Raw genomic sequence first — 27,233 nt, forward strand, 5'->3', positions numbered from 1 at the left:
CAGTGTGCCACGCTCCTTCCCCAACTATAATTATAGTGTCTTATTTTTCAAGAAGAAGTATGCAATAGACATCTGTCCCAAACGAGGGGGGAAAAGATCGCAAATCAGACAAATGGCATCCACCGCCACGCCAACGAGCGCAGACAGATCGCAAACCGGGAACGAGCGCAAAAAAAAGTTCGCAAATCCACGAATTAGGTCTTTAGGTCATAGTTTTAGGTCACCTCTGGACCAAAGCAAGATTGGATACACCGGAAACGGTAAACAAAATGTTTGAAAAAGTGTGTATCCCTCCTTCTTAGATATTATTATTGTCTCAATATGCAGGTATTATGATTATGCTTAAAATATTATAACTAAAACAACATAAAAATGTGTAACCAAACAACAAAATGACCAGTAATAAAAAATGCATTCTAACTTTTAAAAAATATGATGGTCATTCACAACATGACCAGATGACACTCTGCTTGGGACTATTTGTATAAATGACAATCAAGTTCTGTCTCAAACATGAAAAACAGTGGTATGGCTTTTTTTTTCGTGAATAAGCAAACTATGATGCAATTTTTTCAGTTTCGCCGTCGAGCAATGATTAAAGTAGGAAATAGGAAAATGACCTCGCCTGGTATTGAACTCGGGATCGCTAGTTTACGAGACCCAGCGCCTTTACCACTTGGCCACGGGAGCTTCATGATCGGGAATGACTGGGAATTCAACCTATAAGCGATCACGTAGGAGGTATAAGGTTAAGTGACCGCTTATAGACGAATCCAACGAGCCAAGTGATGGTCAGAATTTATTCGGCCATTACTGGGTCTCCGGCGCACCAAACTGGTGTGGTGACTGCCCAATAATATTGGGTGAATATCGATGTTATATTGTATTGTGTTGTAAACTTTCATCATTCTTTAGTCTACGTGTAACACGGGTGGTGGAATGCAGCTTAAAATTCCCACCAAGGACGCATCATTTCACATATTTGGTGGAATAGACTCAGCGGGGACCCAGATATGGCTACCATAGAGGTGTAGGAATGCGTGAAATTGGATTCGTCTATAAGTTGAATTCTCAGTCTGCCTAATCATGAAGCCCCCGTGATCAAGTGGTTAAGGTGCTGGTCTCGTAAACCAGAGGCCCAGGGTTCAATTCCCGGGCGGGGTCACTTTTCCTATTTCCTCCTTTAATAATTGCTCAATTGCGAAACTGATAAAATTGTATCATAGTTTCTGTCTCAAGGTTTTTGTCATTTTCTATTTTCAAATAGTTTCCTTGGTTTTCATTTATCAAGTGTCCTTTCCATAGCAGGTTTAATGTTTCCAGTTACTAATGTCTTTTGGGTATTTTTAAGACAAACATTAAATTTCATTTGATTTCTTTCCTGAAAACAAGATGTTTTATTGGAGTGAACCAGATTTTGATGTCTTTTTGCATAATTTCCATGTTAATCGTCATGTCAGCTTCAATTTAAGCCCTCTCAAGTGATCAAGTTGTATTTTACGGTCACTTCAATTCAGTCTACAGCAAATGGAAATTGGTATTTAGACCAACTTTTCTCATTAGCAGGACGCTGGGTTATTACAATCATACAAAATAGAAATCCGATGTGTACAGAAGCTGAGATGTGATGGTGGAGGCAGAACTTTTTGAATTACCCTCGAAAACGTAAAAAATGCCATTGACGGGGAGAGTTTGCTTAATTTGTTTTTGTTTATTTCTCTGGTGGTATGGATATAATATGATTCCAGGAAATAGTGCAAATTAATAATTGAAATAACTTTTAGCAAAGTGCATTGACGTAAACATGCAGGTTTTTATGCATTTTATTCTGCAGCTGTCACTACACGAGCTTTCTAGATTCTTAAATATTTCCCGCCCCTCCGGAATAAGCAGCCAAGTTTGAATATTATTCTCAGAAACTTCTTTGTGTGTTTTGGCGGGAAGCCGACCTCGGCGTCTGAGCAGCTTCTAGACCCGAATTTAGTGGTTTGATTTTTTCTCCGATTGTCAGATTGTGTTGTAACTATAGAGCGGTTACTGCACCATAGCTGAACCACGGGGCTTTAGCAGTAAATTGTAGCATACCACTGTTACATGTTTCGGACATGAAGAGTGTTACCCCCGTCACCCAGTGGGGAATACATTTTCATTATATTCTGTACTGTTCATACCTTCTTAGCATTTCCATATATATGAAAAGGACCCAAAATTGACCACGTCTTATGAAGAGTTTCACACCCGGTGGTGAAAATATTTATATTTTCATTACTTTTTCTCTTTTATTTGACAAAAGACGATACGTAGTAGGTTACACGGACACCGTACGTTTAGCGCCGTGATAAAATGCCAGCCATGCAGTTTAATTAAATCTTGGATTTCTTTTTATACATTTTCGCTCTAAAAACTGACAATTTATTAGTAATATATAAAAAGAAGATCCAAATGTGACATTTTAAGCTTCCATATCAATTGGTAAGCGCTCTTTAGCAAAGTCATAGTTCATTGAATTTACAACCGTATGACAAAACAGATGAAAATAGTAACTTTTTGCAAAAGATTTGCAATTTAAAGAGAATCGGCCATTGCTCATTCTAATGACACTAGAATAAATTATGGACAATATAAGTGTGCTCTTCCATTTAATGACATAAAATACCGTAAAACCCCGTCTACAAGGATATACCTAAGAAACGCCCTCAATAAAATTGGTTGCTTTTTGTATTTGGAGTTTGAGCAAATATATACTGGCACTGGGTGGCTATGCATTCCATCTAAGTATGTTGTAACACCAATCAATTGTATTGACATAATAACGACTGTTTCGTATATCAGGATCGTATAGCTCAATTGATAGAGCGTCAGACTTTGAACTGAACTTTTTTTTGTTTTGTTTTTTAGGGTTTTTTTTATTGTTTTTTTTAGTAATTTTGTGGTTTTATAGAAACTAGTAAAAGCATTTATTCTAAATAATAGCGAAACCCACGGTTAGACAGATGTGTTGTAACTACTTGTCTGTCCTCGTCTTTGCAATAAAAACCTATGTTGCACCTTTGTGCCATCCCAATTCTTGAGGAATGGTAGGTAGGGTGCGTTTTTGGCTTAAGCACGATTTTGTTTCTACTTGAAATGAAATCAAAATAAATATTGTTCTGTTGCCACAATTGCAGTTTTTCAATAAAAAATAGATGAGGAATAATAATTATTCCATATTTGAATCTATTGTCCCATCAAGAATAGAGTGTCTTCAAAAACTTCAATCAATTCATCTGACAAAGGAAACTATTCTGGTCATTCAATTTTGTTTCGCTTGCACCTGTTATATCACAGGCGTTGGTAGAGAAGGCACACTTCTCTTGTCTTCACCGAAGTAGTGATGTAAACACTAACATGATTAATTACCATAGCTAGCAATGGACATACACTATTTTTTGTTCCACTTGAACCCATACTCATAGGCTATTCGCTGTCGATGTGACGTAATTAATCGGATTAACTACCATAGCAATTGATGAATACAATTTCGAATATATAGCCCTACACTTCATCGTTCACGTGGCACCTATGCATTGAACCATAGTTGTCAAAGAAATGCTAATCACTCGCCATGTAAGATTAGTATTTATGAAAAGAGTGGTATTCAATCTATATTTGGTGACATACGCGGGTGATTAGTGCAATCTGCTTGATGGTAGTTACTGCGATTATTACGTCACTTCGACAGCGAATTGTAGTAAAGACGAATCCAACAAGCCAAGTGATGGTCAGAATTTATTCGGCCATTATACACTGGTGAAGTTACGTAATTAATCGGATTAATTACCATAGCAATAGGTGAAAACAATTTTGAACATATCGCGCTGCGCTACAAGCAGGTTACACTCATCACCTGTAGGCCTACTGTGTATGTCTGCAATCATAGATTGAATACAATACTGGTCTTTTCAAAGATACTAATCTTACAGGTGCAGCATGATATGGTTCAATGAAGAGGTACCGCCTGAACGTATCAGTGTATAACGCGGTATATTCAAAATTGTTTTCACCTATTGCTATGGTAGTTAATCCGATTATTACGTAACTTCGCCAGCGTATTGAATAAAACAGGAGGATGTGAGTTCATAAGGGCAATGTCGGGGATTATAGGTCACAATCGATGTGGAGAGATGAGAGGTCCGACCAACAGCCATAGCGAATGGTTCATGTTCAACTAATTCCAGCGGACGGTCTGTGGTTAAAGGAATCGTCTTTGACCACATGCGCAGATCTGTCTCGTCAGGAAGATATTTAATATCCCGAATTTATAATAGGCCTATGCCTACCAGTTCCATCGTATAACCGATCTGCTAGAGAATATTTGTTACCCATGTTTAATAAATTCGTATTTATCGTATAATAAAATGTAGCCAAATGTATATTATGTGTCACACGGTTTTCTGCTGAACCACTAGCAGGCTATGTTACCACATCTATGACAATGACAAAGGTGAATTTTGATGATTTTTACGATCGTCCGGATGAGCAAATCACTGAATGGGTCTTTAGTTCCTCCTCTCCTTATCCTGCCAATATTATATGAATCAAAGAAAAATAAAGAAAAATTAAATTAAACAAGAAAAAAAGACAAAGAAAAGAAACAATAAAGAAAAACAATAGAATAAATTAAACTAAATATGAAAAAAAAATGATCACGAAAGGAGTCTTTAGAAAATGCAAGAAAATATAAATGAACAGTTTGAACAATATTTTGTTTATAAAAGTTTGTGTGACCGTGATGAGGCTCGAACTCACCATCTTCCGATCTAAAGAACCAAAGTCTTATGCCTTGCCAAGTGAGCTATGCTCGTGAGATGCGAAATAAAGATAAAATAATACATTGTATACCTGCTTGTGTCGGCAAATGATTTGCTCAAATTCCATAATGATATAATATTGTGGAGGGCGCTAGCGTGAAATATGCTATCATCACAGTCGCTACTATTCCTTGTAGACGGGTTTCTACGGTATTTGAAATATATTGTTAGGAACTCTTGAGGTTTTGATATTTAAAACCTACATATTGGTCAAAAATCGTGCTTGGATAGGTCGTTTTCAACAGATTTACTACATTCGCCTTGCTATAAGCATTGAATTGCGTCATCTGTTAACCTAGTGACGAATATTGTTTTTAGGGTGAAATGTTAGCTTTCGTTCGATATAAAAAGAAATTCTGATTGGGTGAAGGGAACACTTGAGGTTTTGAGAAAAAACAATCACAGAACCATATTTTCCAGTTCCAGCTAGATCTCTCACAGCTCTCTATGGTGCTATGCACTCAACCGTGTAGTGTAACACATGTGTTACACTACACTGCGTGGAGACTAGACTTGCTCATTCTCGCTGTGTTGGCAATTACTGACAATAAAAGAAAGTACATTTAAAGATAATAGGGGCGTAAATATTTCAAAAATTGACATTTCTTTGATCACCTCTATGGAAACATATCGCTGTGCACACTGTGCTCATTGTTTTATATTTTCCTCCGGATGATTTTTTAGCTAAAACTCAAGTGTGCTAAAGTATAATTTTTCCCGATCATGTACCATTAACAATCTGCCGAATTCGGAAGAGTTTTGTTTTAAATGCCTATGTTGCATAAGCAGGAAACATGCTGCTTGCTCGTGTATCGTTCAGTGATGACACCTGTGCGCAAACATGTGAGCTCAAAATGTATCTTCTTCCACAAATTACCAGATGATGGTGGATGCGATATTGGATTAACACATAATCATGAAATCTTCACAAACAATTCTAAATTTGTTATGTGGTGTCCAAGCAAAATTATGTTATTCTAAAACCGTTGGGGTTCGACAAAGTACCCCCCAGCAAACACAAAACGTTTTCGACATCACCAGTGTCTATTAAGTGTTCGTTTTATGTTCATATTTGGGTCGAAGATACCAAAACCGGTTGTGTTCGTGATACGTGATCACAACATGTCTATCTTAAGGGGTATAATCCACGCGTCTAGTACGCACTCGTTTCTAACTGAAATGTCTGTGTCCGCGCAGTTCTTGCCGCCGCATGCGCGTCAAACTAAAAACTGCGTGGAGTGTGCACCAGGCGCTGGTAAGAAGTTCAGCTACGCGAGAGTAACGTGTTTTCATCGCCATTTACCAATGATTTTTGTAAAAGAAAGATAAACAAAGAAGGAAAGAAATAACTAAAGAAATAAATAAATTTAAAAAAAAGTTCAGGAGTGAAAGAAAGAAAGAAAGAAAGAAAGAAAGATCGAAGGAAAGAAAGAAAATTAATAAAAGGAAGAAAGAAAGAAAGAAAAGAGAAGGAATAAAAGGAAGATAAACAAAGAAAGACAGAGTGAAATAACAGAAATTTAAGAATAAAGGAAACTGAACAAATTAATGTAATCAATCAAATAAATAACAACGACAGATCACAGAAAGAAGTGAGAAAGAATAAAAAGAAAGGAAACGAAAACAAAACAAAGACAGAATAAGGAAAGGTAAGAAAGATGAGAAGGAAGACAGAATTAAATAATGAGGGAAAAGAAAGATACAATAATATCCAAGATAACAAAATATATAGACCTAGGCCTAATTAGTCTAGGGCAAGCCCATTTCAGAAATCCAAAAAATGTATTATTTCATGGAAAAGAAAATTATGATGTAATTAAATGGTATTAGCGTTACACATCTCTCATTTGGTTACCTATAAAGTGTAACTTCGTAATGTAATGTAACACAATTTAACTCAATGTTGGTAAAGGTTGGGCAAGAGGAAATCAATAATACGTAAAAATAATATAGGCTATAGGTTTATATATTATATAAATAAAACTAGGTCTATATTTTGTTTCTTAGGCATACTGTCCATTTAAACAGGCAAAGTAGGCCAACGAAAAAATATATACAAGGGGTGATATCAAACGGCCTTTTTTATTTGTCTTATTAACTAGTATATATTATTAAGGTAAAAAGCAAAAATTGCCAAAATCATAAAATCTACCGTTGCTATGGCAACAAGCTCCGGAGGAATTTTTGATGTGACTTTTTGTAACCTACTACCAAAGCCCTTTCACCTCATGCAATAAATTTTTTTTGACCGTTAGCAGGCACATGTGTTTTTTACCTTTTTTGGTTTTCGATTTTTGAAGAACTTCATTGAGTGAAACTATATAACTTAATGGATACTTTGGAATAAAGAGGGTTTAAAATAAAACCGAAGAAAATCACCCCACTGTCATGTTGCAGGTGTTTGCGATATCACCTGCATACGCGGACAATTTAGCGCGTATGAGCTGCGACAAGTTTTTGCGAGTGACGCGCTATGATATCGCACTGGTATTTTGAACCAAAAAATATGCCATTTCTGCTCAAATTGTGAAAAAAGTAACTCGGTGACCCCCATTTTTTATTAGCTTAAATGAAACATCCTATCAGTGCGCATATTATATCAAAATATCAGCAAAATTGTTGGGGTAGTTTTTTTGTTATAATCGAAAATATGTCTAAATTTTCCATTTTTCCATAGACGCCTGTACTAATTTTTCCCAAAAACAGCCTTTTTAAAATGGTTATTTCTCAAAAACGAGCTCGGTGACCCCTCTTTTTTATTTTAGATATTCAAAATATATCGATGAAAGTTAATTGGTACGAAGTTTAAGAAAAATTGTTGGACGGGATCTTGTATGGACTATACCCCTTAAACTCTGAAGTATACTTCGCACAAACTATACTGCGCCAATAAAGTATCCTTACACTTGGAAAAATAATCACAATTTCAAAACTGGACAATATTGGTTTAATGTGCAGGATTAGCTAGTGCATCTATTAAAAAAACAAATTTACCCCAATATTGTTCAGTTTGGGAATTGTGATTATTTTTCCAACTGTAAGGATACTTTATTGGCGCAGTATATATGCAAATCAGTTTTATTGTACCACTCGGAAGCTTGGCGTAGATAATAACATTTGTATTTTCTGGGTAGTATGTCAAAGTCCATGCACATTCTTCCTTAAGGCTATACTAAGATACCATAGATTAGTAAAATAATTGGGATAAGTACCATTAATGATATTCAAAACTTATTTAAATTCATGTACAAAAACAATATCCCTCATGATAATTATATACAAGAAGTAAGATTATGAAGATTATCATTCATCCAGGTAAAAATAACTATGAAATTATTATAATCTGATCTACTGGACTTACGTTTTTTTTTGTGAGTGGCAATATTTCACATCCTATCTCGGATGCATCATCAGGCCAACTGATGTTAAAGTGGCAAAAGTTCGTTGACCTGTGAAGAGGATGTTACGTCACAGGTCGAAGATGAGCCCAACCTCTGAGGCGCACGAAACTTAGTCCAGACCAAGTTTGTGAACTTCTGGAACTTTGTCTTAATACCACCTATTTCGTCTACGATGGAAAATATTACAGACAACGCCATGGATGCGCGATGGGATCGCCGGTTTCACCGATTGTTGTAAACCTGTTTATGGAACAGTTTGAACGGTTGGCTCTTGCATCGTATACCGGCACCCCCCTACGCACTGGTTTCGATATGTCGACGACACGTGGGTGAAGATTCGTAAGGATCAATTAACCCCCTTCTTTGATCACATTAATAGTGTCAACGAACATATTAAGTTCACCCAGGAAGAACTCAAGGAAGGCAAACTTGCCTTTTGGACTGTTTAGTTACAGTGGAAAGTGATGGTCGCTTAGAAACTTCTGTGTACAGAAAGGACACACACACAGATCAGTACTTGCTATTTGATTCCCACCATCCACTGATTCATAAGCTCGGAGTAATACGGACACTATTTCATAGAGCGGACACGATTCCGTCAAGCGAGAACGCAAAGGAAAAGGAACGCGAACACCTTCAGAAGGCCTTGAATCTTTGTGGATATCGCGATTGGACTTTTCACAAGGCTCTCTCTCAAACCAAATCAGCTGATAAAGTGTCCACCGCACAAGCTACACAAGGTGACGGTGAATCTAAACGCGGCAGGAACGTGACTATTCCATACGTATCTGGACTGTCGGAGAAACTTCGCAGAATTTTCAAAGATCAAGGAATCCCAGTGTCATTCAAACCTAAGAACACTTTGCGGCAAGCGCTGGTCCATCCCAAGGACAAACAACCAAAGGACAAACAAAGCAACATTGTGTACGCAATTCAGTGCAAGGACAGTGGATGCGATGACCTTTACATAGGGGAGACCAAACAGACTCTAGCGAAGCGCATGTACCAGCATAGGAGAGCTAGCACTGGTTGCGGAGACTCTGCGGTTTACACGCACTTAGATAGCACTAATCATTCATTTGACAACAAGGACGTCAAGATATTAGATCGCGAAAGCAGATGGTTTGAGAGAGGAGTCAAGGAAGCGATTTATGTTAAACGGGAGGAGCCTTCACTTAACAAGGGAGGCGGGCTACGACACAACTTGGCAGGGGCCTATTGTTCAGCGATAAAGAAGATCCCTCAGAGGTTGGGCTCATCCTCGACCTGTGACGTAACATCCTCTTCACAGGTCAACGAACTTTTGCCACTTTAACATCAGTTGGCCTGATGATGCATCCGAGATAGGATGTGAAATATTGCCACTCACAAAAAAAACGTAAGTCCAGTAGATCAGATTATAATAATTTCATAGATACAAGAAGTAACTCAACATTTTAATACTTCCGATTTTTTTTCTTCATGTTTTATGATTTTAGCTGCTCAAATCATAATAATAATCATGACAATAGCTAAAAATCAGTATTCTTTAGGAACATGCCGCCCTTGCTGCTCTTGTTAAGAATTTAATCATCCATTTCTGCATCTTTCATATTGGCAGCTGATGTCTTTCACATCTTTAGAGATCTTTTTCGAAGTAACTGATAATCGTTTTCTTTCTCATCTCCAATTATATCCTGTTTCTGTTGAGTAGCTTTTCTCAGGACCTGGTAGTCATTATTTTGCCCATCTTCATGGTCATCAACATGTTGTTGCTTAATATTACGTTCCTCAGTACTTAAATTGTCTGTGTCGTTATTTACATCTGCAGGGTCCGCAGTCCCTATTGATGGAATTAAATTGCTACTAGTCGGATCGCTTGTATTCGGGCATTGTCGCTGATATTCTATACTCGATGGCGTCTTTAATTTGAAGTAATCATGATCTTCACACAATTGATCGGTAGGACATGTCTCTTGGTTTGGTTTGATTTTACGAAGCGATAAATAGTCATCATTATCCTCTGGGCATTGATTTGGCTTCAGGAGGTAGGAATATCTTACATTAGGAGTTGCCGATGGCACTGCTGATGTTCTATTAGACTTCTGTAACGACTGATAATCATTGTGACCGTCGCTGTTGTCGTCGTTGCAATTTGGACTAATCACCTTGATTGGACAAATTGAGTTTCCATTATATTCCTCGGTTTTTGCGCCATTGAGATTTAACAACGTGTTCAGCATTATATTCTCAATTTGATTACCATCAACTGGGACATTATTACTACCATTCATGGCACACGTTTCATTCTTTGAAGTAAGCTTAAAATAATACGGGTTTTCTTCTACTGATTCTTGTCTTGCTGCGCTTAACGAATCAGTTCCATTTTGAATTTCTGGTAATTGTTTATGAACATCTTGTTTATTAGTCAATTCTAAGTCCTTAGTACCTTGATCAGTGTTCTTATTATTGAGTTTAAAGTAATAAGGATTTTCCGGTTCTGTGTTAACCATCGTATCCATGTGTTCATCTTTTGGTGCATCCTTGGTAGCTATACCAACGACAGGAGAACCATCTGACGTGGACGGCTGATTTGGCATAGTACAACTATCAATCGACATATTACTACCAAGTTCACCTTTAGCCTTATCAAATTCTTTGTCCCTTTCTATTCCGCTTATACTTCCATTTGGGGTGTGGTCAAGTTTAAAATAATACAGACTCTCTACACTAGCTCCAATTCTGTCTTTATCTTGATCTACAACTTGGAAATAGTCTTTATAGATGGGGCCACTATCGTCAGTGACTGCTGACACATTATCGTTGAAGACACTGGACATAATAGATGTAGAAGCACGAGATAGCATAGAGTTACCGTGTGCGATGTTAACGTTGTCTGTACTCCTCCAAATGGTAAATTCATCTGCTCTTAGAGTTGCTTTGCTAAAATAAAAAATAAAATAACAGAAGTTGTGAATCATACAAGTGGCGTAATGGTGTTTGCTAAAATGTACGATGGACTTATGATGGGTATGCGCTTAATATAATCTTTTAATTTTTGCGCGGATTAAATTATCATTTTATTCGTACATTGTGTGCTCTAAATTTTAATTTAGTTCAATTCCATCCTCATTAATAGTAAGAATCGTAACCTATTAATTCTGACTTGAAAATTCTTAAATGATCCTTCGTCATGTTCGTGCTGTGAACAATTATAAATAACTCTTCCTCATTATCAACATTTACCTTGAACTGTCTCTCCTTTGTCGTTGATTTCTGACCCTTAAACAAAGCACCATTATCAGTAGAAGTATGATGAGAAGTACCACAAGTCCTGTGGCTCCAAATATGATACCGGCTACAGCTGTATCTGTAAGAAGGCGACTGTTGGTATCACCTTGGTTACCATGGTTACCTGAAAGTACAAAAATTGATTTAGAATTTGAATATAATTATATGACACAACATAATTAGTTATTATTGTTATCTTAGTACGTGTTTGTAAGACCATTTACCAGACTAACTTAGATATAGTAGAATGGCATCGTAGATGCAGGCAAAGTTAATACACCTCATTGAAAAATATCATGAAAAATTCATGATATTTTTAAATGAGGTGTCTTCTTCACCAAAAGAGTGCAAATGACATTAGATTAGCATGATAAAATTATCTTTTTTTGTCTTCTCTACATTTTGTAAAAATTGGGGTATTGAAGAAAATGAAAATGAAAATTTTTTCTTTCACTTAAAGTCCCATTCAATGTCCCATCGAAAGTATAAAAAAATTAAATTGTTTATAAGTTGCTTAAAAATGAAGGATAAGTCGTTCAAATAGTCAGGGTTTGATTTCAAGACCCCGAGAGAAGCTTACCGCATTCTTTCAACACACATATTCAAGTACAAGTCTTACAATAGGTTTTCATAGAAACCAAAAATAAAGGTATATAATCTTAGTTTTCTACCAGGTCGAGATATATAGGCATTCAAAGATCTAAGATATTAATATCAATAGCATATACCACCAATATACGCCATGTATAGATAACTCGGTTAGCCCAATTTAGACCCACTAGATAGCATGCCGCGCCGCTACATATTTCACTTTTTACATTTATATCATAAAATGATCTCAAGTGGCGGTCATTTCCAATCATCTCAATTATGTGGTCTATAGTTAAGGAATGTGCTCATCAGGCTGTCAATTCTATAGACACAGTGAGATAGTACAAGCCTACTGTCCCCTTCAACAATATGATTTTGACTCTATGGAATTGGAAAGACAACTCTATAGCTTAATTTATAATACATCGCTGAGCGATAGCGATTGGATTTGAGATAGGATAGTTTTGTTAGGAATAGCGAGCTACTTTATGGGTCAAATACCAATCGGTCGTCGTTCAGCGACGGAGTATAAATTCAGCTTATTTTGAAACTGGGGCTTGACGGGGTAGATAGCAGAGCCACGTGATTCGCTGCTGTGTTTTTTTCTGTTGGTTAGTTTCTGCATCTACACAAATAATTATTTACCTGGTGTTGACGCTGTACTTCATCTGCTCTCACGGTCACGAAAAACCTAAATACGACCCTACTATTATAATTATTCTGTCGTAAATCAATGTAATGGGCAAAATACTAAATTACCTTCTTCGCCATTCTCTGTTGTCATCGTTGTGGAATATATCAAAGAAGTTTGAGAAGGAGATGTGTGATACCATGATGCCGATGCCTTCTCAGTGTTGTCAGTGGAGACTCTGAGTGAAGTAGTTGTCTTCTTGGTGTTGTCAGTGGAGGCTCGGAGTGAAGTAGGTGTTAGATGCGTTGATGTTGTTCTTCCTATCCCTTTGTCGGGAAATACAGTCGCTTGCACAGGTACTGTTGATTGTCGTGAAGGGGTAGTGGTGTTTGTCATATCAGTACGAGCAAATTCAGGTCCTCTGCGTGGAATTGGAGTTATATATGATCCAGTATTAGATGAGTTTTGTGATCTACCAAATAAAAGCAAAAATCCATGCTGGTACTACAATGTAATTAACCGATATAGGAAGCTATAGTTTTACCATATTCTTATTTGAACAAATCAAATATCTAATCAGTTAAAAGACAAACTTATCATTTAAGAAAAGTTTTTTAAGTGACGTTGCGGGTATTGTATTACTCTGTTGAAAAAGGTTGTGGGCTATTGCATAGTGGTTGTAAACAGAACTCAATATTGTATATACAGGGTGTAACAATAAAATTTGTACAATTGTATTTTGACTTCTCAGGAAAAAACTAAAAGAGTTACGGCACAGATGTTATATGCAATACAATCAGTAATATCTTGGCTAAAAGAAGATGTTTAGTTGGTTTCTTTACTAGCTTGGGTTCAAAAGTTATGTTTGATTAATTAAATCGTCCAGAAAACGTGTTGGGCCACTTTTGCCATGTTAGCGTATATCAAGTTTGAACCGCGTAGATTGTGCTTATCGTGCAATTAACATCAAAAGAACTGACACAAAAGAATTATAAGTGGTGTTTGTTCATAATTATGATTAACATGAACTTAATAATAACATGATATTTCTTTAAATTCTATAAATGAAGTCATGAAATTTCTTTCAAATTATCTTACAAATAAAGTAATTTCTCATATCCCTGAGATATCATTGGTAAAACCGAGAACAGTTTTTGCATCCATAAGTACAAAACAATAAGATTTTGAAATTAAGTTCAGCTGGGCTTCTAGCTGTTCTGGGGCGACCACTATTGCCAGCATTTCTGTTAACAAATTCTACATACTTCTCATAGCTATATGTAATTCTATGCTTTGATGGAAGATGTGAGTTTGGAAAATGAGCTAGATAAACAATCTTATGGTTTCTGCTTGACTCCATGTGCTACCGAATATCACAACCATAAAATACGCTCTTCCAACGTGAATTGGGGTTGAAGGTGTTGAGCTGCAGCCACGATTTCTAGTAAATGAGGTTGTTATGTCAGTGCTTAGTTGTTACTTTCAAAAACTCAAGGAGATATTCTATTATTTAATCATTTCTACCACTTCGAATACCCCACTGTTTAAATCGACCTATCGTAAGAGCGCCGTGCAACTGGTCCATGATTCAACTCTATTCAGTCACTTTTGTAACACTTAGACAAAAGTGGCCCAAGCGGTTTTAAGACTAGGTTACATAATTGGCTATATCTTCACTTGTATACCTACAATTTTATTGGAACAAAGCTTATCTGGTGGCTAAAGAAATTATCTTGATAGACATATAAATATCAAACCAAAAAATAGGCAGCATGCTTGTGTCATTCTATTTTCAAAATTGTACAAATTTTATTGTTACACCCTGTACAGTAACTTTTTTTTTTTCGTTTATGATTATGCCTAATCATTTGTATAATTAATAAAAATGATTTTTTTCAACAACGGCAACTTCATTGATTAGTAGTCTGGTGACAGTAATCGACACACACTTTTGGTACATTAACGAGGTTATCGTTTTCCATGTTTTCCGTCATCTCGTTACTATTTAGTCAAAATGGAGCTCAAAGGATTCCATGTTTTGTCACAGTCAGAACTCTCGAATTAAATTTTAAAATGGATGTTTGAAATTTATTTGGTGGCAATTACTTACACCTGTAACTATATAAACCACCATTAATGAACCAATAAGAACTTCCGCCTTCGGAAATTTTGCTATGTTCAACTTTTTTGATATATTTATACCTTGTCATTGAAGGTGTCGGAGTAGTTGTAGTAGCTTCACAATCACCAGAATAAGGCTCATAGTCTGCACTGCAAGCCGTGTTATTACCGTACTGCTCCTGACAAGGCCATATTTCTCTTCGTCCATATAGGTCATCAATGTCTTCACGCATGCAGAATGTCACTACCCCAGGCGAAGACAAAGACCATCCTGTAGCGCATTCTTTACACGTAGAACTCCTGCTGCACACTTTTTGACACGAACGATCTTGGGTTGGTGTGTCCAGAAGGCCTGTCGGTTTTTACAACAACAGATCTTTGTTAGTTTGGGGTTGAATCCAGGACTTAAAAACTGGGACAACAGTATGACAAGTTGACAACAATCATAATAGGCCGCTCGACTGTTTTTCCAAAATGCATAAAACATGCATTATTGCCCTTTCATCTACTTGACCGTTGCTACTTTCCCCTGATACAGTAAACATATTGATAAATCTTTACTATGAAAGCCACGCAAAGGCTCGCACATTTGTCTTGTAAAGCATTCCTTCCTTTTAAGAACACTATTTTGATCATTTATCATTAGGGACCGTTCATTATTTCTACCGGAGGGGGGGCCGGGAGCAGACAGAAAGTCACTGCCGAAAACTATATGACCCCCCTTCTCCGATAATAAAAACCATATGACCCCCCTCCGAGCTACATGAAAATCATATGACCCCCCCCAACCAAAATAGAAAGTATTGCTGCGGAGGAGTCATGGGGTCTTTGTAATTTTGGTTACAGGGATGTGCCACACAGACCTTTGAATGCAGACTTTCTCGCATCTGTACCATTTTTCATCACCATGTAATAGCAGTGATGTCAGTGTGCATTTCATTTATAGGCACAGCTTCAAGTAGCTAGTGGACACTTAACGCGCTGACGTATGCACACACGCAATGATGCGCATAGATGCGCGCATGGATCAGCTGCCTCAACGCATCACGTCACTGCCACATATCAGACTGAAATACTATGCCTTTACTGTTTTTGCCACCCGGCAATCAGTATACCAATTTTTCACAAAAAGCACCTAAAATTTACCCTAATTGCAGTAATTGGGCACTTTTCTCCAAATATTGGTCTTTACTGAATAACCACCCATCAATATACCAAAATCGCTGAAAAGGACCCCAAAATCGTGGCACATCCTCATCAACTAGGTAGAACCCCACAGGGTATTTTAACTTGTTTTATTAATTTTTCTAAAATATTATTTATTTCACATGCATGTAGGGCCTACACAGGTTTTGGTTCAACTGCCACCCTGTGCTCCAGCTAGTACATGTACATTGTACATGTACTTCAATACCACAGGTCCCTGAACAAACCACAGTGATATTATCCATAGGACTACAGTTTTTTTGCACCAAGAACAATCTTTCAAGTGGCAGGTTCGGAAACTTTGGGTCAAAATTATTATAATTCATTAGTTTTATGTAAAATGGCTGTAAAACGAATTTATTTCATTTTTTAAGTTGTAATTTAATTCAATCATACAGAATATAAAAAATCAAATGAGTTTAATAAACTATCAAGCTGATTTATTAATTTTCAATCTCTCAAAGTGTATAAAGTATGCATCAACTTCTCATACATGTTGATACTGGGTGCAGTACACAGCCCCTTTGGTGTAAAATGAATGAGTTGCAAAATCTTCTTCATCAGTATATTAAAAGGAATAAAAAGTAGTTTGTGACATCTTACCATAAATCAGTGATGTACAGTGGTGTAGATTTCTTTTTGACATCGGGGGGGGATGGGGTTGGAAAAAAAATTCTTGAAGTATAGTGAATCCAGTACCTTTTGGCGACATAATTAGTTGATGGTACAAATGCGCTACAAATGTTGATATTTTGAAGCTAAACTGATAAAATATAATACAAAAGTGGAATAAATGTGTGTGAAGCGTGTGGAAATTTGCACTTTTGGGGCTAAAATGGGCAAATATGTGGTCAGAAACCTACATTCAGGCGTTGGGGGGATGATTGTATGGAGCATCCCCTGGCAAAATATTGGGGGATCTACGCCTATGGTGATGTACTTTGGTTCGGCTCAAACTTGGACACAGAAGGTCCAATTAGATCCATGTAAAATGTGAAATGATTATCTAAAAATGTCAAAATAGATCTCAAATTTGATTCAAAATTTGTTGTCATAAATATCTAACAAATCCACAAAATTATTTAGATTTATCTGTCACTTCCCGGAATCATTACTGTTATCGTTAATGAAATAATTGATAACTATACATATTTTAATTAATATTTTGACTATATAAAAATATCTAAAATTTCTTTCATGGAACTTTCTAATTCATTAAACTCTTGAAAGAGAGAAAACATGCACACAGACATGTACACCCCATGCATAGGGCTAGGGTGGCTGTGGTTTGTGTGTGTTCACTACTCAGTGGCAGTCACTGCACATTTGTCTGTAACATTTGTCCATCACACAACCATAATATAATTTCTGAAAGGGTGAATTTCTATTATGATGATGATGATGATGATGATGATGATGATGATGATGATGATGATGATGACGATGACGATGACGATGATGATGTTATTTTTCTATAATGTATTTGAATACATTGCCCAAGTTTATTGTCATGGTGGTTTGGGGCGAGTCTTTGTAGTTTAACTAGGGTATGGAATATGACACCTGTGTGGGGTGGGGTTTGATAGTGGATCATGTGGATGTGTATTGGGGAAGCAGTTTGGGGTGGTGTAGTTGTCTCTTTTCATTGTAAAAGAACAAAGAAGAGTCTGACCACAGCATTACTGTGCAGCAGCTTGATTATTCTTAGTTCTCTATTACAAAAATGGCAGTGTACATGTATATTTATGAAATATGGTTCAAAATTCTCTTATTTCAGCAAATTTGTATTGTACATTTGGCAAATTAGAAGCAAAATCTAGAATTTTTCTCCATTTTTGGAATGTTTTACCCAATGACCCATTTAGTGCAAATTTCTGTCAATTCACACCGTGTCGGCCGACATGCAAATAAGCGCAAATCTAATGGTCAGGGGTCCAGGGGCAATGTTCCAGATGGGGGTTCAGGGGGCGAAGCCCCCGGAAGCTCCAGGATTTTTGAGATGCAAAACCATCTGACCCCCCTTTCAATAACTAAAAACCATCTGACCCCCCTTTTTGCCTGACAAAAACCATCTGACCCCCCCATGTATTCTCCCGGCCCCCCTCCGATGGAAATAATGAACGGTCCCTTATATATGCTGGACCAGCGCAAATGTTTTACATTTATGACTGCAATACGAGTAATTTCATATAACAATTCCAACTCTAAACAAAGAAGTATATAAAATTCTCAGTATTTCTCAGTGACTAGGTGTGGAGCTAATGGGCTATTTTCCCAATCATCCATCACGCATGAGTACACCCTTGCAATGAGGATGGTTTGATTGCTTGAAAAGAAGGATAGGTTTCGTATATTATCACAATGGGAATGGTGGTATCAGTGGAAAGCATGTTTTTCTCATTGACCCTGTAAAATATTTAGTTTTGCTTGGCTTTGAGAACTAAAATGTGCACCGTGTTCTGTGAAGCAAACACACAATTTTTGACTCTCGTGTCAAAAGAAATGAATGAAATAAAATACTGGCAAGAAATAAAGATGGGTGTGCACACTGGTCAAAATAATTCAATCAAGGCGGAAAGCCTGACTTGAGCATTTTGTTTGCGCCTGGTCCCATCAGGGCCTAAGCGTGTCTCCCCACGGAGCGTCCGTTTAAACAAACACACATCATGTGATGCTTCACAAACACAGGGTGAAATAGGTTCATCATGTTAATTGGCATAGATTAGTTTGATTTTGATTGATATGATGAACTATATCGATATACAAAAGGCGGTTGGTACTTGTGGGTAATGGCGATTCCTACATTTATCTTTTAAAGATTCAAGTGAGTGATAGTAAACATCTACCAAAAAGTAATTACCCCACCCCCTTTAAATAATGGCCATATTCCTAAACGGTTGATTGTATGCCAATTTTTGGAATATGCAGTCAAAGCAGAATTTATTTCTGCGCATTATGACACCTCATTTGTTGCAATGGTCTATTGATGTATACATTTAAATGAAAGCAAGTCAAGATTTGAAAGTTGCAGTCTGTGGCTCAGTATCCATTGGAAGAAAATGTTTGCAGCGCTCATTGGATTACTCTTCTTGTTTTGTGAATTTGGAGGTCAAAACATGTAGTAATCAATAAAAATGTCATTGTTCACATCAGTGGTCATTGTTTACTTAATCCCAAATTAAAACATTACAAGTTCAATGTTTTCTGTGACCAAGAAGATCACAAGAAGTGGAAGACCAAGCGTTACATCTGTTGTGAACACCTCCCAATCAGTAAATTTTGAATTAAACTTTTATAATACCACTGAAAGGACAACTGGCAATTGTAGGTCATTTATGACCTTGTTAGTCAGAAAACAATATTGAAATTCTCATGTTTCAATTTGACATTACATTGGGACCAAATGGGGTATCATAATGCGCAAAAATAATTCTGCTTCGACTGCATATTCCAAATTTGGCATACGATTAACATTTGATGAAGAATGGTCAATATTTAAAGGGGGTAATTACTTTTTGGTAGATATTTATACTTGTGGTGAAGAGATTGTGGCCAGACTGCACTGTGCAAATACACCTTTTGTTATATAATGCTGATCTCCTCAAACTTATACGTAAATATTGAAAATGGAATTTAAGTAGGTGAACATCGTATTTTGATGAAGTATCTCTTTAATTACCTAAATTACCTACGTCATTGTTTCGATATATCGAAAATATCCACACTTGACCGAAACGCTGGTTTCCTGTTTTAATATGATCAAATTTCCTTTCTCCTCAAAATATCAACTTTATTGCTAATATTAATTTTGCAAATATCGTTTAGAAAGTGATAAAATAATCTCACCGAAATAGCTAAAGGCACAACTGTCATCATAATTGTCGGTCAAAGCTCCTTTACAATCACAATATGTGTAGTACTGCTCCTCACTCCACGAGTAAAAAACACTGCAAAGAAATGTTACAGACACTATTCACATCCATTTATCTGCTTTCATTGGGTTGGTAAAAGTTTGCACATTAAAGCCATATTATAACATTTGCTGAGGAAGACGCCCTCACTGAATTTTTAAAATTCCTTTTTTACACGATGAAATTGTACTTTATTAAACCAAGATACCCTGCAAAAATCAAGTCTCTAGGTGCTGTAGTTTTGTCAAAATCCGAGATTTATTATTACGATGGAATTATTAGTCGAACGCATACACGATGTTCATAACACACAGTACGTACACGGCGTGCGGGACGGTGATATACACAACAAAAGGTCGTACCACAACATGACCGAAGGAGTGGTACGTATTGGCGACATGTGCGCTGATAGTAAATTCCAATTTTCTTTGCTTTGCCGTAGTTGTTCTGCTCAAAAATAAAAGGGGATATATCTGCTGACAGTAAAAGCTAACATTTTATGGCAATGAAATGCTAATCTATTTGAAAATGTTATAATATGGCTTTAAGGAGTGAAAAATTCATGTTGTTTATGCGAATTTTGTACGGCAAATTCGCCATACTCCTTCATATTTGACCTAATATTTTTGAAATTCTACGTTCGAGTTTTTTGGTTGAAAACTATGTACATCATTCACAAGAGATCAGAAGACTATCGTGTTTCCCGAAGGTGCGCAGGTATAATTCAGGCAAGGGCTCTTGATACACGGTGTTCTAACAATCCGGGCGAATTATTAATATTTTAGATCAATGTTACCGTGCGAGCTTAGAATTTGAGCGTGATATATAATGTAAATAAACAATTTAAATGGCCTTTTGTTGAACCTTCCCGATTTCTCGTGGTACAAGGTCGCTCATTATACACATGACTGAATATCAAGGGCTCATGTGTATGTAAATCTTTGTGAATATTTACTCTTCATTTACTTTGACGTCATCAGTCTCCTGCATTGGAAATCAATTTCGCTTCGAACGGGGGAAAGACCGTACGAGGCAGCATTTTACCAACACAATTTCTCTACGAATAAAAAAATTGCAACGAGTGTCAACTTGTAATGTAATAATTATTCTCTTCGAATGGAGTTAAACTTGTTTTTGCAATAGAAATGCCCTTTAAGCCACTGTTATTTATGGCCACACATAGTCATGCATAATGATTTGGAAAAACATAATTTTAAGATTTGAGTTGTATTGGTAATAGGTCAACGTTTTCATATCTGCAGATATCAAAAACAAAGAACCTTTACGTTAACGTAGTTTACAACACTTTTTCGTTGTGAAGTGCTGGACCAATAAACTTCAGGATAAATGTCAAACATGGAATCTTGTCTTCAGGAAGACATGTCCCGGGGGACATGTTGCACCAGCTTAAAGAATATGATATTAATATTATGAAGCATGCAACATTATTAGTTTTCTTCAATCATTTCCTATGTGACATTTTGTAGCATTGTATGCAGTACTGTGATGCTGTTAATATCCGACTTTTGTAGAACTTTCGCATGCCTAAAACTCCCGGGGTGAAACAATATGACAGTATTACTAATAATATTTCAAATTAGGCTTTAAAGATTGCAAACAAATGTTTGGATTGAAATCTTTCCTTATAAGATAAAGGAACCTTTCGCAATTGAAATGTAGGTGAATAGTTTGGTTATAGGGCCTACTGTGATTACACTAGTCATTATCTAGTGTCGCGTTTGTGGCAAAACAGGAAAGAGTTGTTGATTTTGTGAAATAAATAAAGTATGCAAACGATTGTAACGTCTGCCTTCATTTATCAACATAAATGAGTACTAGTGGCGCAACGGTCTATAGACTTCGACTCATAACTGCGAGATAAATTGAGGTCGCGGGTTCGAATCCCCACGGCGTCAACGTGTTGTGCGCCAAGACTCTTCACACGTATTGCCTCTCCCCACCCAGGTGTACAATGGTACCAGCTTTATCCAATGCCGGGAAGGTATTCAAGCGAACCCCCGCAACAGCAAGCCTATACATGGATGGCATGTGTCTGGTTCAATGGGCACTCCGGCCTGTGAACTCAGGTTCACCCCCGTTACTTTTTTATCCGTACCGGGATCCTTAAACCTATTCCTCAATGACAATGAACACATGGGGTATTCGGGTTTCTAGGCTTTCATGCACATAATATTGTTTTACGGTTAGGCCCTATTTGTTTTACATATCACACTGTGTATTATTTACCTGCATGCACATATCATATATCGTGAGTCAAGTTCAGAGCACATATCCTCTCCAAATCGACAAAATGTAATGGATTGAGTATACCTATCTCTCCATCGATGACATAATGTGACTTGATTATCAAACCAATCACAGCCGTATTCATTTGCTCCAGATATGTCATCACAAATATCGTTTTTGGCGTCAATTCCTGAATCAACATTGTAAATCAATAAATTAAAAGACATAATAAGAGTACATAATATTTGATAGGATGATGTGTTATAGTTAGCAATGTGCGTCATTGACTTAAATGTAGCAAGATCTTGGAGACCCCGGGATACTGGACCTAAAACTAGATATAGGCTACTGTTAACATAATGTACAGGTTGCACTTTTAATATCACATTCATGGAGAAGACAGTATACTGACATGTAGGTCAGGGGTTCTGTTTAGTGACTACAAAATAAATTTCACCAAAATGGAAAGGTGCTTTATAGGAAGTGATTCTTTCCTGAATGGTATTAATCAGGTGTGTATATATGTGTTGTTGCCATGCAAAGATATGCTATTCTGTCCCTTCCATTCAGCTTATGCCTAGATGTCAACTGCAGAATGCCGTTAAAAACGCCCGGTTCGGATTTATTCCTGAACTATATCTTGACCTGCTTGCTACGGACTTTCTTTCTTCTCTGGCGTATTTTTAAAGGTATTTGGTAAATGACCGGAAATGGTCCCTTAAATGACATTTGGCCTCAAAGCGGAGTTTAACTGTTGTGCACCGGCTAAGGTCAATGCATGTGTGCAAGTTCCAGCTCTGTACTACGTAATTTGTGCGAAGTAACATTTTCAAGGTAAATAACCGAACTTGTGGCCCCTAAATGACTTTTGATCCCAAATCGGATTTAACCTTCTGTGTTCCAGCGGAGGTCAATGCCCGTGTGCAAGTCCCAACCCTTAGCTATGGCATTTGTGGAAGGAGTAGCATTTTTATAGCTGAAAACACGTTTTTGACCCCTGTGACCCTTGCGTGAACTGGTCACGTATCGTCTGTAGTTTTGGACAGGAAAAAATCCATATTGTGAGGTCACAAGTCACATTGCTTGTCACATGTCAACTTTCATCACAATAAGTGGATTGGGGACGGCCTGGGCGAAACAACACGATTTGAATGTGTTACACGTCTCTTGTTTTTAATAATCACAGCCCTTTTTTACCTGGAATCCTTAGATTACACTGGTAGATACGATGGGTATCTGTCTTTTGGATAACATAACAGCTTGTATCTCTGCCGTCAACAGTTGACTTAACCATTATAGTTTGTCTACTTTGGATTTCTACCTCGGTGATGTTGGGAAATAAACTTGGTGAGCGATGGTCTAATCTATATATAAGAAAACATATACATTAATTGAACAATATAAATATACACAATAGATATATAGGTTTTAGATAACATTTTTCAATGTAAACATCTCAAAAAAAAGTAACTAACCCCCTTAAATAATGGCCATTACTCAAAAACGGGCGATTGTATTACAAATCTGTAAAATGCGTTGGAAGCAGAATTTATTTCTGAGCATTTTGACACCTCATTTGAAGCAATATTGACGCCGCAGCGTACATTTAAATCAGTAACCCAAGATTTGAAAGTTGCAGTTAATTCTATTCCATTCAGTATAATGAAAGGAAATCTGCTCGGCTCTCATGGGAATGTTCGTTTTGTTTCATGCATTTGGGGGTCAAAATGTCGGGAAAATCAATATCAATTGTCATTATTCTTATCGTTGGTCAATATTCACTTAATCCCTAATTGAAACATGAAGAGTTAACACATTTTAAATGCCCCACCAAGTTGTCATTTCAGCGGTTAAGTCAGATCCGGTTAGGCTGGTCATCTTCGTAACATCTCACCTTTTGAATATGCCAAGGTTACAAGAGACTTCATCTTGATTGACAATAATGCAACTCCACATAATAATAGGGCTAGGATAACCAACCAGTTTATGGAACAAGAGGGCATCAATCGTATGTTTAAAGTACCAGGTAGACAAGAGGATCAAGCCAACAACAACTTTGATTGGACTGTAACAAATTCTGAGACGGGAATGGGCAGTAATAGACCAGGGACGCATCAGACGTCTTGTAAACAATATGAGGCGGAGGTGCTTGGCAGTTATTCAGGCAGAAGGAAGCCACATCCGATATTAACTGATATGAAAGTGAGCATTACAACTACAGTTACAAGAGACATTTGTAAGTCACATGTTCTATGTCAACTTCTGGGATGTGCACCGCAGCACCTCTTCAATTTTTTTCTTTTTCTGTGTGGTGGTAGATATTGATAAGAAAGTAAAATCCTGAAAATTTGAGCTTCATACGCTATTTCGTTTTCCCGTGGCATCAATTTGAAATTTAGGGGGATCAGCGTAAAAAATGTGTCGCAACGCGAAAGACGATGTTTGGAGGTCCATAAATGTATAAAGGGAACCCCCTACAACTTTGAAAAGTATGTACCCTGGGGTACTTAATTGTGTAGAGTTCAAATCTGGTATCAGAAAACTTGTAACTCCTTTACTTTAAAAGATATAGGGCCCTCAAAATGCAACTGTGTCCATCCAGGGCCAACTTCGGGGGTCAGAACTCCAAAAGTAAAAATAATTTTTGTCCATTTTTTTGCCAGTCGGAACCCTTTGGTAGGACATTACTCTTATCCAATATTGAGTCAATTAGAATAATTTTAGCTGAGATATTACCCATGCAAAACTCCAATAGTACTGGTCTTGCGGTCGGTGCACATCCCAGGAGTTGAGTTTAAAACTGAAAATGACAATGTATGTAATGATATCTGAGTGTTTGTGTATTGTTGTTAAGTGCAACTTTCAAATCTGGACCTCACTATATTAAATTGACCGGTGTTATATTGTTTTCTGGGCTATCGTATCAAATAATGAAGTGTCAAAATGCGCAGAAATAAATTCTGCTTCCAACGCATTTTACAGATTTGTAATACAATAGCCCGTTTTTGAATAATGGCTATTATTTAAGGGGGGTTGGTTACTTTTTTGAGATGTTTATTATGATATAGTATACAGTTTTTTACGCTACATGATTCAAATTTCAAAATTGCTCCGAAAAAACCACGCCAAAGTATTTCTCTGTTCATATCGATTCAGAAAAAGGATAGTTTGACATATCTGCGACACCGTTCTTGAGTTATATTAATAAACAGAAAGGTCAACATGAGGGTGTTTTGTTGTTGTTGTTTTTTGGGTTGTTTTTTTTGGCCACACAGGGTTAAAAATTAAAAGTGATCCGATTTTAATGAAAATAGGAGATATAAACAATGCTACCACTTTGTCAAGTGTGCGCTTATACATGACTTTAGTGTCAGTTACTCATTTAATGGCGGAAATCTTTTGTTTGAAACAATAATATCACTTTTATGAATAACTAATTAAATCGGCATCAAAGGAACAATGTTACGTAATCTATTGTTCTCCATGATTGTACATCCTCGTTGGTTGTGAGTATACTTCGGTATAATAGTCCATTTCAGGGGCTTGCCCATTGAGATTTTTGGCAATGAGAAATATTTATTTGAATCAAATATTAATGCTTGAAATGCGGATTTAATCATATCCATTTTCAAGAATCTAGATATACAACATAGGTATCCTTAAATTCAAATATTTTTTATTTGTTTTGAGAGTCTTCAACATCCTCTTTCGTAAAAAACGTAACCATCCTATTTTGAAAATCAATTAAATAAACTTCCTTTGTTTGAAAAGCTGGAGCAGATTTCTGTTTCATAATACTCTCATTGACATTATTCTGCTAAGTGTGTACGTTAAAAAACGCTATGATCCCATGCTATTGGGATACGTAGCGAAAGCAAATAACGTTTTTTTAAAGTTGGTGAAGGATGAAGACAAGAATAATATTTTTCAACTTTGGACCTCTTTTACGTTTGTAGCGATTTTGAACGATACATTCTACAACTTATTAAAGACTAAATATTGCCAACAACTTACGGTGGCCATGTATTTCCTAATTTCCATGTGTCGGTCCAGTTAGCCGTCCATTCCTCATGCTCAATATCGAGTTGAGCCATGCTTCCCATCAAACACGATAGCAGTCCTAACCCCAAACACAGGACTTGATTCCAATCCATTCTTATTTGAATACATTCACTAATAAATTATAACATTTTTGTCGATGGTGAAATTAATGATACCAAAATTAACATAGTTAACACAGTATTTCGTTGATGATAATAATGGAGATATAATTTCCCGGTTTATAGTGATGTTCTAAATTATAAATTATTTCACAATTGGTGTGGCATTGCTGAAGAATATAACAAGCTAAGGTAAAGGTACTTCCCGTTATTAGAAATAAAGGTTCTTTTGATTTTTCATATGGGTCATCGAAAGATGCCATTAGGTATGATGTTAATGGTTGTGTGCTTTAGCCCACTTGTTTACCAGTACGGAAGTGGTCCTTTCCTTTCCGAGATAGTGGCTCAAGGTGAACCAATATTGGATTGTAATTGCATGAAAATCCGTTTAGATAATCACAAACACTGACGAAGTATCGGTATTATTTGACCATTGAGGAAATATTGAAGGATTCACATCACGTCACGCCATTCCAACTTTAAAACACTATAAATACGATAAAAATCGCCTAAGGGCGGTGTAAAGAGCAAACCGTGGTTTGGATTCCAGAGGGAGGGTGTCTGTAAGAGGCACAGCCATCAGAAAATGAATAACTGAGACCGCGCGCCAAATAAACTTACTGCAGTAATTTCCCAAGTATTTAAAAAAAAATTAGGCATAGGTGGGAATTGAACCCAGCACCTTTCGGTTCTGAAGCAACGGATAGTACCACTAAACCAACTTCCTATCTGCACTAAAACCTATGTTATTAATTCTTGATGTCATTCAAATAGAAGTCCCACAAAGTAGCAATCGATAAATCTGCTCACTCAATCATTAAATAATCAATAGGGAAAAAAAATAA

At 36.8% G+C, this 27,233-nt stretch overlaps 1 protein-coding gene across 2 annotated transcripts; it reads right to left on the reverse strand.

The window, feature by feature from the left end:
• Positions 1-7,914: 7,914 nt before the first annotated feature.
• Positions 7,915-26,561, reverse strand: LOC140142578 (uncharacterized). 2 transcript variants are annotated; one of them, XM_072164572.1, is made up of 9 exons: positions 26,243-26,561; positions 23,426-23,592; positions 22,229-22,418; positions 19,917-20,017; positions 14,946-15,216; positions 12,872-13,164; positions 11,477-11,645; positions 9,562-11,173; positions 7,915-9,511 (listed from the first exon to the last, which is right to left on the reverse strand). In XM_072164572.1, the coding sequence occupies exons 1-8, from the start codon at positions 26,380-26,382 to the stop codon at positions 9,862-9,864; spliced, it is 2,643 nt and encodes an 880-aa protein (XP_072020673.1). In that variant the 5' UTR covers positions 26,383-26,561; the 3' UTR covers positions 7,915-9,511; positions 9,562-9,861. The 2 variants fall into 2 exon arrangements, with proteins under 2 accessions (XP_072020673.1, XP_072020672.1); XM_072164571.1 differs by having other exon boundaries at positions 12,872-13,215; positions 26,243-26,560.
• Between the last annotated feature and the right edge of the window lie 672 nt (positions 26,562-27,233).

The sequence above is a fragment of the Amphiura filiformis genome, chromosome 20 (assembly GCF_039555335.1).
Source record: "Amphiura filiformis chromosome 20, Afil_fr2py, whole genome shotgun sequence".
NCBI lineage: Eukaryota > Metazoa > Echinodermata > Ophiuroidea > Amphilepidida > Amphiuridae > Amphiura > Amphiura filiformis.